Source organism: Aedes albopictus, chromosome 1 (genome assembly GCF_035046485.1).
Source record: "Aedes albopictus strain Foshan chromosome 1, AalbF5, whole genome shotgun sequence".
In the NCBI taxonomy this organism is placed as follows: domain Eukaryota; kingdom Metazoa; phylum Arthropoda; class Insecta; order Diptera; family Culicidae; genus Aedes; species Aedes albopictus.
In genome coordinates, this window is record NC_085136.1 from 78,907,376 (window position 1) to 78,925,223 (window position 17,848).

Here is a 17,848-nt window from a genome sequence, read left to right on the forward strand (position 1 = left end):
TTGTATGGTACATGAATGGTTTCAAACAATAAAATGTACCGTAAATAAATTGTTTTTAATTGTAATTTCACTACTGGTTATACATTTAATCAAATGGTTTTGGAATGGTTTTCTTTTGTTATGTTGAATTGTTTTACATTACATAAACCATATATTGTTATATTATCTTGCCATTTTTCTCCTCTTAATGGCATCTTAGGCTTATTAGATTTATTAGAATGCGCTTTGGGAATTCCCAGAGCGTTTTGGATAACCCTTCATATATAGGATCGCCCACGTCTAAGTCTGAGTAGTCTCTGATTGCATTAACAGTTGAAGCTTAGGCTCCCATTCCCCACCAGCCAGATAACCGGGTTTCGCAAACTAAGCATTATTTGTGGCAACACTTTGAGCGGCATGATGGAACTATGCCGAGCGCGCTAAGTGTTATTAGACCACTAATGTAGTTGCATGAAGTGGGTGACGAGGTACATAAGTATCATTACAGCGTGCTTAACCGTTATTGCAATATTGAGGCACCAGTTTGACTAAAGTTTGAAATACATAACAACTCTTGAGATAACTGCCAAGTTCGATTCAAATATAAGTTAGGTTAAAAAAGCGAACCCGCAGACGAACCTATATTAAAAGTCATTTCAGTGTTCAGTCCAGTCCATATGTTAAAGATGGCTCTACGTCAAAGATAAAGTTTGTCAACCGCATTTGATTCGATTGTGGTCGAAGGCAAGTTCACATGAGAGAAGAGGAGAAAACTCCCCTAAATGCAAATACAGAAAGAATAGTGTTGAAGTGTTGAACTCATCTACTGATTTACAGTAATCTGACCTGCATCTTTCCGGGTTGGCCTACATTGCATTCGTATTTCTCTCATCGCACTCTACACACCTAGCCCGCCCTCGAGCCCGCCATATCTCTTGGACCCCAGCTTGGACCTGCAGTTCTTGTGACATCTGGTTTATCACTGATTTAAACATGTTATTGGCATTAACCCTTTGGAGCCGGAGGGGTCATATATGACCCCGGCGATGAAACCGAGCATAACAAACGTGTTCGACACCAGCGAGGTTGCGTCAACAGCGGCGAAAAAATCGATTCCAAAAGGTTAAATTGATGTTTCAACTTATTCACTTTTTTTCTTTCCTTTCCTTTGCATCAAAAAAGTCACAAACATCAACAAAACAAAGCACGGAAATAGTAGTTTACGCAACAAGGTGCAGAATGAAGATTTTTACAGCACGAGTCGTACATTTATCCAACGAGGCTTGCCGAGTTGGATAATTACGACGAGTGCTGTAAAAATCGAGTTCTGCACCGAGGTCCGTACAACGTTTTTTGCAGCTTCATAAATTACCACTTGAGGATAGTTTTTAACAAAACTCTTTCATCAGACTGCATACTGATATTCATAGCGATGATTAAGGAAATCTGATCATAGCAGGTTATACAGTACAGTTGTCACAATTTTTCAAACCTGCGTCCAGAAAGCATCAATAAGTTGATCAAAACTGTAAACAGTGCTGTAATGGTTCATTACGCAACGCAAATCAGTGCTGTAATGAATCATTACAGCACTGTTAATTTGGTGTGGGAAAGTAGGCTTTTTCCTGGCAGATTTGCGTGAGGTAAAATGGCCTATTACGATGAGAAGTTGCAAGAAAATCTTAAACTGAATAAATCTGTTGTTCGATTTGAATAGGTCGAATCTGCATAGGAATCACAGCAAACATACGATCTATTCAAATCGAACACCAGAAATAATTAAAAATTCACGGAAAAATAATGTTTCGGAAAAGTGAATGGTTCAAACGTAAGAAAAACAGTATAATATATTGTTACATAAAAATCCAATGTAAATGTATAGTATAGCGAACCATTTCATTACAATACACTTTATTGTAGCTGATACACTGTATGGTGCAAGAATGGTTTTCACCATACACCCTATGGTTAGTTTTTATCCGGGTCTATCAACCGATTTGGGTTCTTAAGGCCCCAAACGAAAGCTACTACATCCTAGTAGAGTGCTATTGATTTTTTTTTTGATTGGACGTTCGGTTACCGAGATATCTTTCAAAAAGTGCTAGGGAGTAGTACAACTTAAGGGGGTAGGATTCGTAATGAACCATAGCGAAATCGATGACGGTTTGCATTAGTGATAGTGAGTTCATTAAAAAATCACTATTTCAGGCGTATTCTACTCAGAAGTACAACTTACCTCAAATTAATGGTATTCACAGGATTACTGACAAAATTCTGCATATGATAAAGTATTTTAGTTCCCAAAAAACAACGAAACATGACTGCAATCTGGTTTTCTACTGATCACTTCAGGCCAAACATTTCAATAGGTCCTATCTGCATTTGAGAGGCTCTCTTCGTTCACTTTCTCTTTCAATTATTGCAATTTAATGGTTCACTTTTCAACTATTTTTCCAGTACAAATCAAAAGACGATTGTTTTAACCATCGTTCAATGCAAGGAGATAATCATAATACAACTAAACAGCTGAGATATTAACGAAAGAGAGGGAAACCAAAGAGAGCCTCTCTTCTGCAGATAGGACCTTTAGACATGTTTGGCCTGACTTGTTCGGGAGCCTAGTCACTAATACTTTTCACACGAGCACTTGCTCTGACGAATACATTTACACAAGATCAGCACACGATGCTTTCCAAACTATTTTTTCAACTATTTTCTTGCTTTTTGCACCTTTAAAACAATTCATCGCCTATCTCTCACATATTTCTTCAAATCTATAGTCACTTTTTTCATTCAAACACTTTCGTTGTTCAGGAAACTGCTTTAAAAAACTTGAACCACCGAAACAAATTGGAACGTTGTATTGCGAACTCGGCAAACGTCGCAACTCTCAAAAACTAATGCCGTTTTTCTTTTTTAACCTGGGTTGGAACTGGATTGGCGGAAAATGTGTAAACAAACAACATCGAACAAACTTTAGTACAAGCGAAACCGAAATCGGGTTGGGGTTGAAACTGTGATCTGATCCAGTTCCAACCCAGGTTGGAACTGGATAATAAAGAAAAACGGCATAACGCGCATCAAGTAAAACGGCACAGACGAGCGAATCGCATTTCAATTTCGAGATGTTTACATAATAAATCCAGCCACCTAACCGAACACACACTATAGAACACAATGAGCGAGGACAGCATCATCATTCAGCCGTTGCCAACTTTATTGATGTCGATTTTTGCCTGAAGTTTAGATTGCAACCATCAAAATTCGAAAAAAAACTTTGAAAATGTTGGAAAAAACATTAGATAAACTCTTATTTATGTTTAACGACTCTGCAATGAGTGAAAAATCTTTAATTTAGAATGTTTTGAGAATAATTATTTAAATTATAAATTATGTTCGTCCTCTGTCCTGGCAACATTGCTCGTCAGCTGTTATAAGAGCACCACCCCATTTCCTCCTATCAAAGTGTAAACAAAACCAGCGTGAAGATTGAGCGTGACTTGTTCCGATGAGTGAAATTTCAACGAAATAAAAATGCCTCGGAAGCGTAAAGCCCAACAAGCAACTAGAAATCGTGAGGAATCAAAGCGGATTGCACAAGAAGTGTCCGAAACAAGTGTTGTGGATGAAATTCTACCCAGTGATGAAGTGATTGATTCTCCGGAAGTGGACTTGTGGTAGATACACTGCAAAAATAATACGTGTTGTGAAGATGAAGATGACATAGTGGACTAAGGATTGCAGTGAGCTGAATTTCGATTGCTTTTCTTCAACTGCAATGGGTCGTGACATTGATAGTGATTGTTTGTGTGATGAGTGGAGTACAGTCGAGACTCTTATAAGATCACTGGTCGAGGGGCGCAATAGGAATCCGCTTAATAGGAGACTAAGGGCCGATTTCTTCACCCTGGCTCAAGCGTTAAGCCAGGTTTAACTATATGGGTAAGCCTGGCTTACCAGTTAAGCTGAGGTGAAGAAATTGGCCCTAAGAGCTTATGGGATTTCGGCTTTTTGGGGGTGTGGTCTATTATCTCGGGTGTGTTAAGAGTTAGCGTAATACTTCCTTCGGCAAAGTTTTAGGGCTTGATAAGATCTACCATTTAGAATTTTGGTTCATATGATTAGTTGACAACTTGGCAGCTAGAGGGACCGTCAACAGTTTGATGCTAAATTGCACTACAGGAACCATATCAGGTTGTCATGCAAACGTTACGATATGCGACAGCTCAAGACCCTGATAATTTGGAAGGATAGTGTCTTCGGAAAAGTTGTTGGGTACGACAATAACTTACTGATGATGAGTTGCGAAGTTCGAAATTCCTCCACTGGGCGGCGCTAGTGAGCAAGTAAATTTTCAAAACCTCATATCTCAGAATCCCGATAACTTAGAAAGTTGGTGTCTTTGGCAAAGTTGATCAGTATGACATAAACTTACATAAAAATAATCACTTGTTTCGCAATTCTGCCACCAGGCAGCGCTAGTGAACATGCAAATTTTAGAAATCTCATAGCTCAGAATCCTGATAACTTAGAAAGTTGATGTCTTCGGCAAAGTTGATCAGTATGACATAAACTCACATAACAATAAACACTTGTTTCGCAATTCGGCCACTAGGTGGCGTTTACCGGGTTTTCCCTTTTTTTCGACTTTTTTGGGGGTTTTCGGCTTGGCAAAACTAGTGTCGCTATTGGCTTGCGGCAACATTAAACGAAGCATAAACATTTCTATTTGATTATTTATTCCCGAAGGATTTTATTTTTGATTCCCCGAAGATTTTAATTTTAATTTTGAGTTGCAATCAGCTCCACCGAAGCATATGCGAGTTATCGTCTACCCGTTCAAAACAAATCCTAGCTCGGTTCCCCTGGCTTCCTCATCATTGGAATAGAACCAATTTGCAGTGCTCTAATAAATTCGTTTAAACATGAACTTCGCTTATACCATTGACCACCGACATTAATCAGGTCTATCTTTGGGTCTATCCAATCTTACAGGATTTATTCTGGATGAGTATTTATGATGCCTAGATTTTGATAGTTTTAAATGAGCCTCTGCACGAATCTGGCATACTGCTCACTCACACAGAAAATTTGAAAACAGCTCGCACAGTAAAAGTCAAATGTGACTTTTACTGTGCGCGCTGACTTGAATAAGGTTGCAAACCAATACACGATGACAACACTAACACCACCAAACACCATATTGCCACAGTCAGTGGTGAATTGAAACATTTCAAGTGGTGAATTAAATTAGTATGGGAAATTAACCGATTGCAGCGCCACGATATTGCCACTCGTGTTGCCGATTTCAAATGGCCGTCAAATTCCCTACTCAGTTTCGGAACTGGACTAGGATGTCTGTTCTCTGTGGTTTTGTTAATTTATGACCGGAAGACGTTGGTATTTTAGTATTGATTCTCCAGTATCGCAAGTAACGGTATTAGAAATAACTCAGTGCCAATATTTTCGGTATCTACTAGGCGGCGTCCACAAATTACGTAACGCTCTAGGGAGAGGGGTGAGTATGGCAGAGCCTTACGGCCCATAAATCAATAAAAAATTTTGGATTTTCATACAAAAAAGCGTTACGGGGAGGGGACAGGGGTTTAAAAAATCTCGATTTTAGCATTACGTAATAAATGGATGCTGCCCTGCATCCTTAGTCTTGCTCCTGGGCATTTGAGATGGGGCCAAGGGTGTTTTCAGAAAGTTCCCAAAGAGTCCAAAAAAGGGGGTTTCAAGGGGCTTCAGGGTCGTTCCTGGAGATTTCAGGAACATTTTAAGGGCGTTTAGAACAAGATGTTTCGGGGCATTTCAAATTGATTACATGGATTTTAAGGCCGTTTAAATTGGATTATGAAGCTTTCAGGGGCTCTGCGATGCATTTCAAGAATGCTTCAGGGGTTTCAGTGTTTTTCTATTCGCATGAAAATGGGCGGTGTTAGTGACTTCCGAAGGGATTGCAAAGGGAAGCTTTATATGATTGCGGTTCAGTCTAAGATAGAAGGAATTCCCTCGCAAATCCTGCTGATTTTTTTTCTAAGAGACATACTAGGGACGAACTTTGAATATTTCATTGAGTTCTTCTGAGAGAAATCTGATGAGAACCAAATCAATATTTATCGAGTTTTCTAGTGGCTTCCGGCGTGTTTCTGACTAGGATGATGTAATAAAGGTTCTTGTGAAGCATTGGATTTGGGATACTTCTGAGATTCCTAAAAAGGTTCCATTTGGGATTTCTCCAGGTGATCTTGCGAGATTGCTTCAGAGATTCTTTCCGGGATTTCTTTAAAAATACCTTATGGGATTCCGCAAATTTTCTGGGAATTCTCTCCGGGATTCCCCAAGAAGTTCCTATATACAATCCTTTAGGACTATCTTCTATAATTCCTTTTTTTCGAACATCTTCAGATATTTTTTCCTTCTGGCGTTCCCAGAAAGAATTCCCAGATAGCACTGTTGGCATGACAATTGTAGGAAATTCAGAAGAAACTCCTGGAGGTTTTCCCACTAAGTAATTCTATAAAAAAAACTTTGTAATAACCTCCTACAAGGATTAAGAACATCCAAGAGAATTCCAGAATGATCTTCTGGAGGAATTGATCATAAGAATCTGCAGAAAGTACTGGAGGAATTTCTGGAAGAAATTAATATGAACCCGGAGGAACCTCAGCAGAAGTTTTGGAAGACTCCCGTAAGAATTTCTTGGATAAATTCCGGAAGAATTACCTGGATGAGTCGCTGAAGAATGGTTTCATAGAGAAATCTCAGAAGACCTGCCTCAGGGAATCTCGGCTAGAATTCTTAGAGAATCCAAAATGAACCTCGGAGAAGTTTCTTCCGGAAAGTATTCCTGAATAAATCTTGTAAATAATTGGTTAGAATTTCAACTGGATCGTCGGAAATTTTCCGCTCCCTACCAGGGCCAAAGCGTTGAAGCAAGGAAAGGCTGCCGAGCCAATACAATCAATGTCCCAAGGAATGTTGGAAGAAATCATTGAAGGAATATCGGAACGAACTTCTGAAGGAATCCTAGAATCCCTGGTGTAATCTCAGAAGAAAATCCCAGAGGAACCTAGCAAGGTTGTGTGAGAAGAACCGATGAAGGCTCTACTTAAGGAATGCAATAAAGTCGTCCTGGAATAATCCTGAAACGATTTCCTGTAGAAACCCCAAAAAGAACTTCTTCTAATCCTGACGAATTGGTGATAGCACAGAGAACAGACATCCAGGCTAGAACAAATTTCATTCGAAAATGTTGCAAACCAATACACAATGAAAACACTAACGCCGCGAAACACCATATAAGCTATTTTACGAGACGTTCCACCGGTGGGCCACTCATTGTTATTGTTTACATTTGATGTTTTTGTTTTTGCGAAACGTAGCATAACATGTGGTGAGCGCCAATCAGATTTTTGCTAGCAGAGATGTTTCGGTTTCTAATGTGGCATGTATCAATCGCCCGAGCTGCATGATATCACTAGCAGATGGAAAAGCATCCCCACGATTTACGGATATTGATTATAGTGGGCGGATTGACGCATTTTTGCAGATGAATGAATCCCGTTTATCGGATGGGCCTGTATCACATGTTATGCTAGCGAAAATGTAAATAAATGGGCCCACCGGTTGGACTTAAAAACTGATAAACATTGAAAAAAACAGCTGATTTGAAACGTCTCATAAAAAGCCTTATTGCCACAGTCAGTGGTGAATTAAATTCGTATGGGAAATTAACCGATTGCAGCGCCACGCTATTGCCACTTTTGTTGCCGATTTCAAATGGTCGTTAAATTCCTTACACAATTTTGGAACTGGACTTGGATGTCTGTTCTCTGTGGTGATAGTTATAAAAATTGGTAATTTGATTTGCAGAATTCAATAACAATAACAGGTTAATTTTTGGATGATCTTTAAGTACAAGTAGCACGAAAATGGAAGGGTTTTGAACACCCAAATAGAAAACAGGGACTTCTTGAAGAACGTTTCATTGTAAAGCTAAGTTTCGTGTTGCCAAGTAGAGCGCTTAAGTAAAATTCCCTCTTTTTCCGCAAGCAGTGTTGAAAATTTCATTTCGTCATATCTAAATTCAATCGCCTACAGCTAATTTTAGAAGCTGAACCTGAGAATATGGTATATGAAAAACTTGTGCGGCTAGACCAGTTCTGCTAGAAAGTCACGGAAAACCCCATATTTTTCGAATATTTAAGGTAAATGTCACGGACTACCTTTGAAAAATGCTAAATGATATTCACCGTGAATATCATTTGGCATTTTTCAAAGGTAGTCCGTGACATTTACCCTAAATATTTGAAAAATAGCGGTTTTTCCGTGACTTTCTTGCAGAACTGGTTTAGCTGCACAAGTTTTTCATACACCATATTCACAGGTTCAGCTTCTAAAATGAGCTGTAGGTGATTGAATTTAGATATAACGAAATGAATTTTTCAGCACTGTCCGCAAGTAATTTTGACAACTGATCCAGTATGGGGAGAAACGTTACTTTTCCTTACGGAATAATAGCGCGGACAATTTTTCCGCAAGGAAAAGTGACAGCTTTATTTGATTTGCACGGGAGGCGTTATGAGTGTTACACTTTTATCCTTACTTGCCATCAGCGAACCGCTCAAGTAATTTTGAAGCGGAATCATTACTTGACCATTACTTGTCCTATCTTTTTGCACAGTACGTACGAAGTGGAAACTACCCATAATGCAACAATGAATCCAATACGTAGCGCCTAATCACTCATTCTCAAATAATTAACAGTAAGAATTATCAACTCACCTTAGTACGTAATTAACGCTAACGATGCAGTGCGGCCGGGACGATCTCGTGTTGTGCACCACGGTGGCATACGACTGCACCCACGTCCATCCGCCTCCCTTCGTCAGAAATCGATAGTACTTTGTCGTTACTTGTCCTTTGTACATCACTTTACGCGGGTTATGGGCGCGCGCGTGTATGTGTATTGGCGTGAATTGTTCGCATGTTTGCGCGCACAACACAAGGAAGAGAACAAAAGAGACAAGAGAAAAATACACACTCAATTCAAATGTAATTCGATCCGCCCCTTATTTCATCGCTCATTAGCCCGCACTCTCTCTCGCTCCCTATCTCTTCTGAGAAGAGAAACAGCCGAAGCTTTAGTGCGCTTGTTTATGGCAAACAGAAGGAAGAAGCTACTTACGTATTTGGTGGGAATATCGCATGTGCAGGATATCGGACGCATGAATATACTGGTACAGTGTTTTCTCAATCAGATCCTGCGGCTCGTATCCAGTCAGCTGGGCTACCCTGCAAAACGACAGAAAAGGGGAGGCTGTTTAGTTGAGGAGAATAGGGTAACCATTAAATTCAGAACAGGAACTTGGATCATATTGATGAATTCTGAAACCAAACCGACTGTAAATGAGCAAAAATGGCCGCTGAAATGAACAGTGACTTGGAGACTGGGTGAGCTCGTTCCATACTATTAAAAACAATAATAATATTATATTTCTCTAAACATACTACGAATGGCAACCCTATTCGACGGGGTTAAACAAAGATACATTGTTGTAGTTAGTAAACGGAACGAGCAAATATAACGGAAATCCAGTTCAACCCCGATGGTGGCGGCGCGGCGGCGGGAACCGGAAAGGTAGCATTTCAAACAAACAAGATTTGACACGTCCCGCGGATTTGATTCGGCAAACAATCGACGACGGCGCCGGATGGACGTCTGTGTACGATAAATATACCTACGTTTGCCGCCGCCACTCGCCACGGTGGTGATGCCTTCAGATTCCCAGTCAGTGTTTGCTCACTGGCTCATCTACAGCACGCCAGGCTTTCAACTTCAACGAAGCAAGTTGATTCAAGCTTTATAATGGGTTTTGCTATCAAATTACTATTTTCATCTCGTGCGCTTCTTTTTTTTCTTTCTCGTCTTCAGATCCAAGGTTTCCACGAAAATTAAGAGCGCACTTCATGGATAAATAAGCAACACCGCTGAATTTGTTTATACCCAAACACTAATGTTGAATGTACAGTACAACAGCTATAGCTAACTCACTTGGCGTCGAGGAAGATCAGTTTCAGGTCCATGCTGGCGCGAAACATAAACATGTTCTGGTGCAGCTTGATTTCGGTGATGGCAGATGGGGGTAGCGAGTGGCCGACCGCCACCAGGCCCAGGTTCTGGATACAACTGTGCCCGTCGCCGTACGTCGAATCACCGGGATAGATGCGGGCCTTCAGGTACCCGGAGCAGTGGATGACCTGTGGATAGATAGGGAGAATTAGATACAGATAATTGAAATATAGTTTTCAGTACACTTTTGATGAATACCGAGAACAAATATTTCAACAGTGTAAGAAGTGCTTTTCATAATCTAGTCTATACCATTTAGGTTTCAGAGAGTATCCTGACCGAACGTTTATGAGACCCTTCTAACAAATTTTACTTTTTGCGACCTTTACATTGATGTTGAAACACGCACGTAGCAGAGGTCACCCAAGGAAGGTTTATCAACGATCAACACTAGGTTGAAGCTGGTTGAAGGTTTAGGTATAAGCAAAGAATAAAAATGGAAAGAATGTCATCACCCATCTGTTTCTATGTAAACGTCAAGCGAGTCAAGACAAGTGGCGCTCTCTAAGCGTATCAAGGGGAAAGCTCTCTGTAACAATGTTCGTGATTTGTCATAATAGAAGGTGGTGTGCGTATGTTTTGTTATCCGCATACAATCAGTAACACACACTACCGCATTGAGATTCAACTTCCATCCGCAGATAGCGCTGCGGTAGTGACCCCTTTCCCCTTCATCGTCGACGGAGTGGGCATTCTTGATATTATTATTCTTTGGTATACAATTGTAAGGCAAAACAAAAATGAAGAAATTGAGATTTTTTGCAATCGATTTTTATGCATTTTGCACAAGGAGACTTGTATTTGGAACGTCAAAAACTCAGTAGGCATGACAACGTTTTCTGGCGACAGCTAGCGCTAACATACATACACTACCCGCCATAAATATGGAATCGCATCTTCTAGTATTGCAACACCCCAATTGAATATTGCAGCACCCCAAAAAGTTTGGCATCACCTGAAAACCTTATGATTTACTAAACTATATCTCAAAAACCGTGTGCTCTACAAAGTTTAGACCTTCGGCAAAGTTGTTCAGCAGGTTTATGACCTTCAAATGGTGAAATGTTTGGTACGTAATTCCGCCGCTATGTGGCGCTAGTGTGCATTTACAACGAAGTACTTTGACATGGTTTATCTCATGATTCTGACCACCTACAATGTTCGTGTCTTCAGCAATGTTGATCAGAAGGTCTATGGCTATCAAATGGTGGTAATTTTAGTGCGTAAGTCTGCCGCTATGTGGCGCTAGTGTGCATTTACAACGAAGTACTTTGACAAGAGTTATCTCATGATTCTGACCACCTAGAATGTTCGTGTCTTCAGCAATGTTGATCAGAATGTCTATGGCTATCACATGGTGGTATTTTTAGTGCGTAATTCTGCCGCTATGTGGCGCCATTGTGCATTTACAATGAAGTACTTTGACATGGTTTATCTCAAAATTCTGACCACCTAGAATGTTCGTGTCTTCAGCAATGTTGATCAGAAGGTCTGTGGCTATGAAATGGTGGTAATTTTAGTGCGTAATTCCGCCACTATGTGGCGCTAGTGTGCATTTACAACGAAGTACTTTGACATGGTTTATCTCATGATTCTGACCCCCTAGAATGTTCTTGTCTTCAGCAATGTTGATCAGAAGGTCTATGGCTATCAAATGGTAATAAGTTTAGTGCGTAATTCCGCCGCTATGTGGCGCTAGTGTGCATTTACAATGAAGTGCTTTGACATGGTTTATCTCATGATTCTGACCACCTAGAATGTTCGTGTCTTCAGCAATGTTGATCAGAAGGTCTGTGGCTATCAAATGGTGGTATTTTTAGTGCGTAATTCTGCCGCTTTGTGGCGCTAGTGTGCATTTACAACGAAGTACTTTGACATGGTTTATCTCATGATTCTGACCACCTACAATGTTCGTGTCTTCAGCAATGTTGATCAGAAGGTCTATGGCTATCAAATGGTGATAATTTTGGTGCGTAATTCCGCCGCTATGTGGCGCCAGTGTGCATTTATAATGAAGTACTTTGACATGGTTTATCTCATGATTCTTACCACCTAGAATGTTCGTGTTTCAGCAATGTTGATGAGAAGGTCTGTGGCTATCAAATGGTGGTAATTTTAGTGCGTAATTCTGCCGCTATGTGGCGCTAGTGTGCATTTACAACGAAGTACTTTGACATGGTTTATCTCATGATTCTGACCCCCTAGAATGTTCTTGTCTTCAGCAATGTTGATCAGAAGGTCTATGGCTATCAAATGGTAATAAGTTTAGTGCGTTTAGGGCGCCGCTATGTGGCGCCAGTGTGCATTTACAACAAAGTACTTCGAAAAGGTTTATCTCATTATTCTGACCACCTAGACCTACCTGTGCGCCGACTATATTTTGCTCGGCGGCAGCGTGATGGCGATTTTTGGCCGGCGGCGACGACGACACGCCGGTGGCATCTTTCGGCGGCGTGAATCGGCGTGACCAAAATTTGACCATTGAATGAATACCTTTTGTAAGTCCTGTTCAGATCCGTTGCTGCGACCAGTGATTAGACCTATTGTGACAATACCCGCATCCTTAGTGTAGTTCATGTTGCAATACTGCATTGCAATTAAAGGCAATACAATAGAGATTTTGCTACATTTTTTGTTTAATTTATTCAGAGGGAAGGAATCTCGTTTCTTCATGGAGGAATCTCAGAAGGAATTCCAGGAGGAATCTTGAAAGAAACTGGAGAAATCCATGAAGAAAATTCTGGGGTTATCTCTGCAGGAACTGCTGTATGAAATCCTGAAGGAACTACTGCAGAATTCTCTGGTGGTTCAAAAGTCTGTCGAGGAATTTCAGAAGAAAATCCAGGAGGATTCCATAAATGAATGCAAGAAGAAATACTAAGGGATTTATAGCAGAAATCCTCGAAGGAATTCCAGCGGGAATTTCTAAGGAAATTCGAGAAGGAACCCTTTAAGCAAGGATTTCTAGGAGGCATCAACGAAAAATACCCAGGAGAAATTCCGAAAGATTTTGTAGCAGGAAACCTCAAAAGAATTCAAGTGGGAGTTTAGAAGAAAATTAGAAAAAGAGTCCCCAAAGGAATTCTAACAGGAATCAACGAAAATTACCTTAGAGATGTATTTCTGGATGAATTCCAGGAGAAATCCCTGAAAGAATTCTAGGAGGAATCCCCGAAGGAATTCTAAGTGGAATTCTCGCAGGAATTCCAGAAAGAATCTTCGAAGGAATCTCCGAAGAAATTACAGGAGAAATTTATGCAGAAATCCCAGGAGGAGCCACCGAAAGAACTTCGGAAGAAATCTTCGAAGGAATTTCGAGCGTAATCCTCAAAGGTTTTTTAAGAGGAAACCCCCAAGAGGAATTTCCATAGGAAGTCAGAAGGAATCCCCGAAGAAATTCAAGAAGGAATCCTCGAAGGAACTCTAGGAAGAATCCACGAACTCTAGAAAAAATTTCCGAAGGAATGCTTGGAGAAATAACCGAATAAATTCAAGAAGGACACCCTGAAGGAATTCCAGGAGGAATCTAAGGAATTCCAGGAGGAATTTCCGAAAAAAATAAAAGAGGAATAACCACAGGAATTCCAGAGGAAACTTCAAAGTTATTCCAGGAGGATTTCCCGTGTTAATTTTGGGAGGAATCCCCGACGGAATATCAGGAGAAATACCCGAAGAAATATCAGGAGGAAACTTTGAAGGTAGTCCAACAGGAATCCACGAAGGACTTCCAAGACAAATCCCCGAAGGAACTCTAAGAGGATACCCCGAAGGAATTCCCGGTGGAATCCACGACGGAATATCAAGAGGAATCCCCGAAAGAATTTCAGGAGGAATCCATGAAGGAAGTCCAGGAGGAATCCCCAAAGAAATTCCAGCAATTATCAACAAAAAAATTCCAGCAGGACTCCAGTAGGAACTTCCAAGGGAATTCGGGTAAGAATCTCCAAAGGATTTCAATAACGGATCAACGAAAAATATCCTCTGAAAGAGTTCCAGAAGAAATTCGTGAGGGAATTCTAGGAGGAATCACCGAAGGAATTCCAAGAGGAATCCCCGAATGAATTCCAGAAGAAATTCCCCAAGGAATTCCAGTAGGAAACCCCGAAGGAATTCTAGGTGGAATCCCCAGAGGAATTCAATGAAAAATTTCTGGAGCAATCTCCGAAGAAATTCGAAGAGAAATCACAAGAGAAATTCCACGAGGAAACTCCAAAGGAAATCCAGGAAGAACCTCCGAAGTAATTGCTGGAGGAGTTCCCGTAGAAATTCCAGGGGGAATCCCCAACGTAATGTCAGGAGGAATCCCCGAAGAAATTTCAAGAGGAATCCTTGAAGAAAGTTCAGCAGGAATTTCCGAAAGAACTCGAGGATCAATCCCCGAGATAATTCCAGGAGAAATCCCCAAAAGAACTCTAGGAGGAGACCCCGAAGGAATTCCAAAAGAAATCTCCGAAAGAATTCAAGGAGAAATCTCCGAAGGAATCTCTGAAGGAAGCCCAGAATGAATACTTCGACGGAATTCCACGAGGATATCCTGAAGAAATTTCAAGAGAAATCTCTGAAGAAATTACAAGAGCAATCCCTACTGGAATCCCAGGGGGGAGAGGAAACCCCATAGAAAGTTCAGAAGAAATCTCCGAAGAAACTCTAGGAGAAATCACCTAAGAAATTCCAAGAGGGCTCCTGGAGGAATTCTATGAGGAATTCCTGGAAGAAATCAAGGAGGAATCTCCGTAAGAATTCTAAAAAAAATCATTGAAGAAATTCCAGGAGGAAACCCCGAAGGAATTTTAAGAGAAATCCACGACAGCGTATCAGGAGAAATCCCCGAAAAAATTTCAAGAAGAATCCTTGAAGGAATGCAACATTAATATTGTTTGTGCACTGATCACCGGCGCGAAAAATAAAAACCGGCGGCGTGACAAACTGCGGCGTATGGCCTAGGTGATCAGAATCATGAGATAAACCATGTCAAAGTTCTTCGTTTTAAATGCACACTGGCGCCACATAGCGACGGAATTACGCACTAAACTTACCACCATTTGATAGCCATAGACCTTCTGATCAACATTGCTGAAGACACGAACATTCTAGGTGGTCAGAATCATGAGATAAACCATGTCAAAGTACTTCATTGTAAATGCACACTAGCGCCACATAGCGGTGGAATTATGCACTTAAATTACCACCATTTGATAGCCACAGACCTTCTGATCAACATTGCTGAAGACACGAACATTCTAGGTGGTCAGAATCATGAGATAAACCATGTCAAAGCACTTCATTGTAAATGCACACTAGCGCCACATAGCGGCGGAATTACGCACTAAAATTACCACCATTTGATAGCCATAACCCTTCTGATCAACATTGCTGAAGACACGAACATTCTAGGTGGTCAGAATCATGAGATAAACCATGTCAAAGCACTTCATTGTAAATGCACACTAGCGCCACATAGCGGCGGAATTACGCACTAAAATTACCACCATTTGATAGCCACAGACCTTCTGATCAACATTGCTGAAGACACGAACATTGTAGGTGGTCAGAATCATGAGATAAACCATGTCAAAGCACTTCATTGTAAATGCACACTAGCGCCACATAGCGGCGGAATTACGCACATAAATTACCACCATTTGATAGCCACAGACCTTCTGATCAACATTGCTGAAGACACGAACATTCTAGGTGGTCAGAATCATGAGATAAACCATGTCAAAGCACTTCATTGTAAATGCACACTAGCGCCACATAGCGGCGGAATTACGCATTAAAATTACCACCATTTGATAGCCATAACCCTTCTGATCAACATTGCTGAAGACACGAACATTCTAGGTGGTTTGAATCATGAGATAAACCATGTCAAAGCACTTCATTGTAAATGCACACTAGCGCCACATAGCGGCGGAATTACGCACTAAAATTACCACCATTTGATAGCCACAGACCTTCTGATCAACATTGCTGAAGACACGAACATTGTAGGTGGTCAGAATCATGAGATAAACCATGTCAAAGCACTTCATTGTAAATGCACACTAGCGCCACATAGCGGCGGAATTACGCACCAAAATTACCACCATTTGATAGCCATAGGTCTTCTGATCAACTTTGCTGAAGGTCTAAACTATGCAGGGGATACGGTTTTTGAGATACAGTTCAGAAAGTGATGAAGTCTTCAGGTGATGCCAAACTTTCTGGGGGTGCTGCAATATTCAACTGGGGTGTTGCAATACTAGGCGATGCGATTCCATATTTATGGCGGGTAGTGTATATTCATTTTCTCTAACAGTTAGGACGTTGCCATTGTGCCACGACGTCTCATCAAGCTATAAACTAAATAACATAAGGGTTTCATAAATATCAAATTTATCAAAAAAAAAAACATTGTTAAGCCGATACGTTTTGCAACGTTAGATGAGAAAATACATGAACATATCGTAGAAGACATCTTCATATTTGAATTAAAAAACAAAGTATTTGGCTACAAACATATCTGAAGGTCCAATCTACAAAAAAGGTTCTCTTTTTTCGATTCTCTTTAAGTAATTACGATGTCACAGTGGACATTTTGATAATTTGTGATGTGTAGATCTTAAAAGGATTGTTTAATCTACTTTCCGATGCAAGAAGTAAATCAAAACTTATAAATACAAACACATTATACTCGAAAGAGGGGAGACCTAATGAGAGCCACTCATCTGCACTTAGGACCTATAGAAACGTTTGGCCTGATTTAGCAATTTACTCACACGTATTCTTCCGTTTGCTCCATCGTTGGCTGAAAAAAAAAACTAATAGGGCACTACTCTGTCCCCATTCGCACAACAGTCCCATGTGAATAGGAAACCTACACTGAAAAACCAGAAAACTCAAATTTGAGTATTTTTAAACTCACTTTTGGATTCTTTTTTGCATCCTATTTCATTCGCTCTCTTTGTTGTTGTCAAAGAGTGAATAGCAAAACAACCCAACTTTGAGAGTTCGATGCGGGAAGCCAAAATTGAGTAGTGACATTCCTTAAGACATCTGGAAATAATCTGTGGAGGTTTTCCTGGAGTACTTTCTGGTGAAATCCTGGCTGAGCTCCTGGAGGAATTCTAGGTTTCATCTGGCTTTGGGAATCACAGAAGAAACTCTAGAAAGTATCACAGATGAAGCATCAGAAGGAATCCTAAATAAACCCGCGGAAGAAACTCATTAAGAATTACCTGGGATTCCCAGAAGCATTTTCTAGTTAAGTCCAGGAATCCCGGATGGCATTCGTGTGGAGCCCAGAAGGAGCTCCTGGAGGTCAGAGATTCTTCTTGAAGTTCCTTCAGAAGATCCTGCTGGGATTCTTCTTAGAGTTTCTTCTGAGATCCCGGAAAAGATTAAAGTTGGGATTCCTCCAGAATTTCTTTACATGATTCTTTATGAAGTTGTTTAGATTTTTAAGAGATTCCTTTCCTCCAGATTTTAAGGGATTTCTTCCTAGATTTCTCCAAGAATTCCATCCGAGGTTCTTCTAAAAGTTTCCATTGAAATGTCTTCAGAAGTTTTTTTTTGGGGATTCTTGGAGTACCTAGAAAACTTAAATTCCGAAAGGAATTGCAGGATGAAAGCCAGAAGAAACAGAAAAGGTATTCCCTGCAATGCTGCTGGAGAATTTCTATAATATAATATTGTAGTAATTTTCCATGGAACTCATATAGGATCTTCATAAGAATTTCCGATAGAAGT

General features: G+C 40.4%; 1 protein-coding gene across 1 annotated transcript in view; it reads right to left on the bottom strand.

Moving 5' to 3' along the window:
- LOC115253434 (protein single-minded) overlaps window positions 1-17,848 on the bottom strand; it is a 69,180-nt gene that overhangs the window by 10,006 nt on the left and 41,326 nt on the right. The window contains exons 3-5 of the mRNA XM_029854913.2: window positions 10,040-10,245; window positions 9,173-9,279; window positions 8,770-8,917 (exon numbers count right to left, since the gene is read on the bottom strand). Coding sequence (XP_029710773.1) covers window positions 8,770-8,917; window positions 9,173-9,279; window positions 10,040-10,245 — 461 coding nt within the window. The remainder of the gene's footprint in view (window positions 1-8,769; window positions 8,918-9,172; window positions 9,280-10,039; window positions 10,246-17,848) is intronic.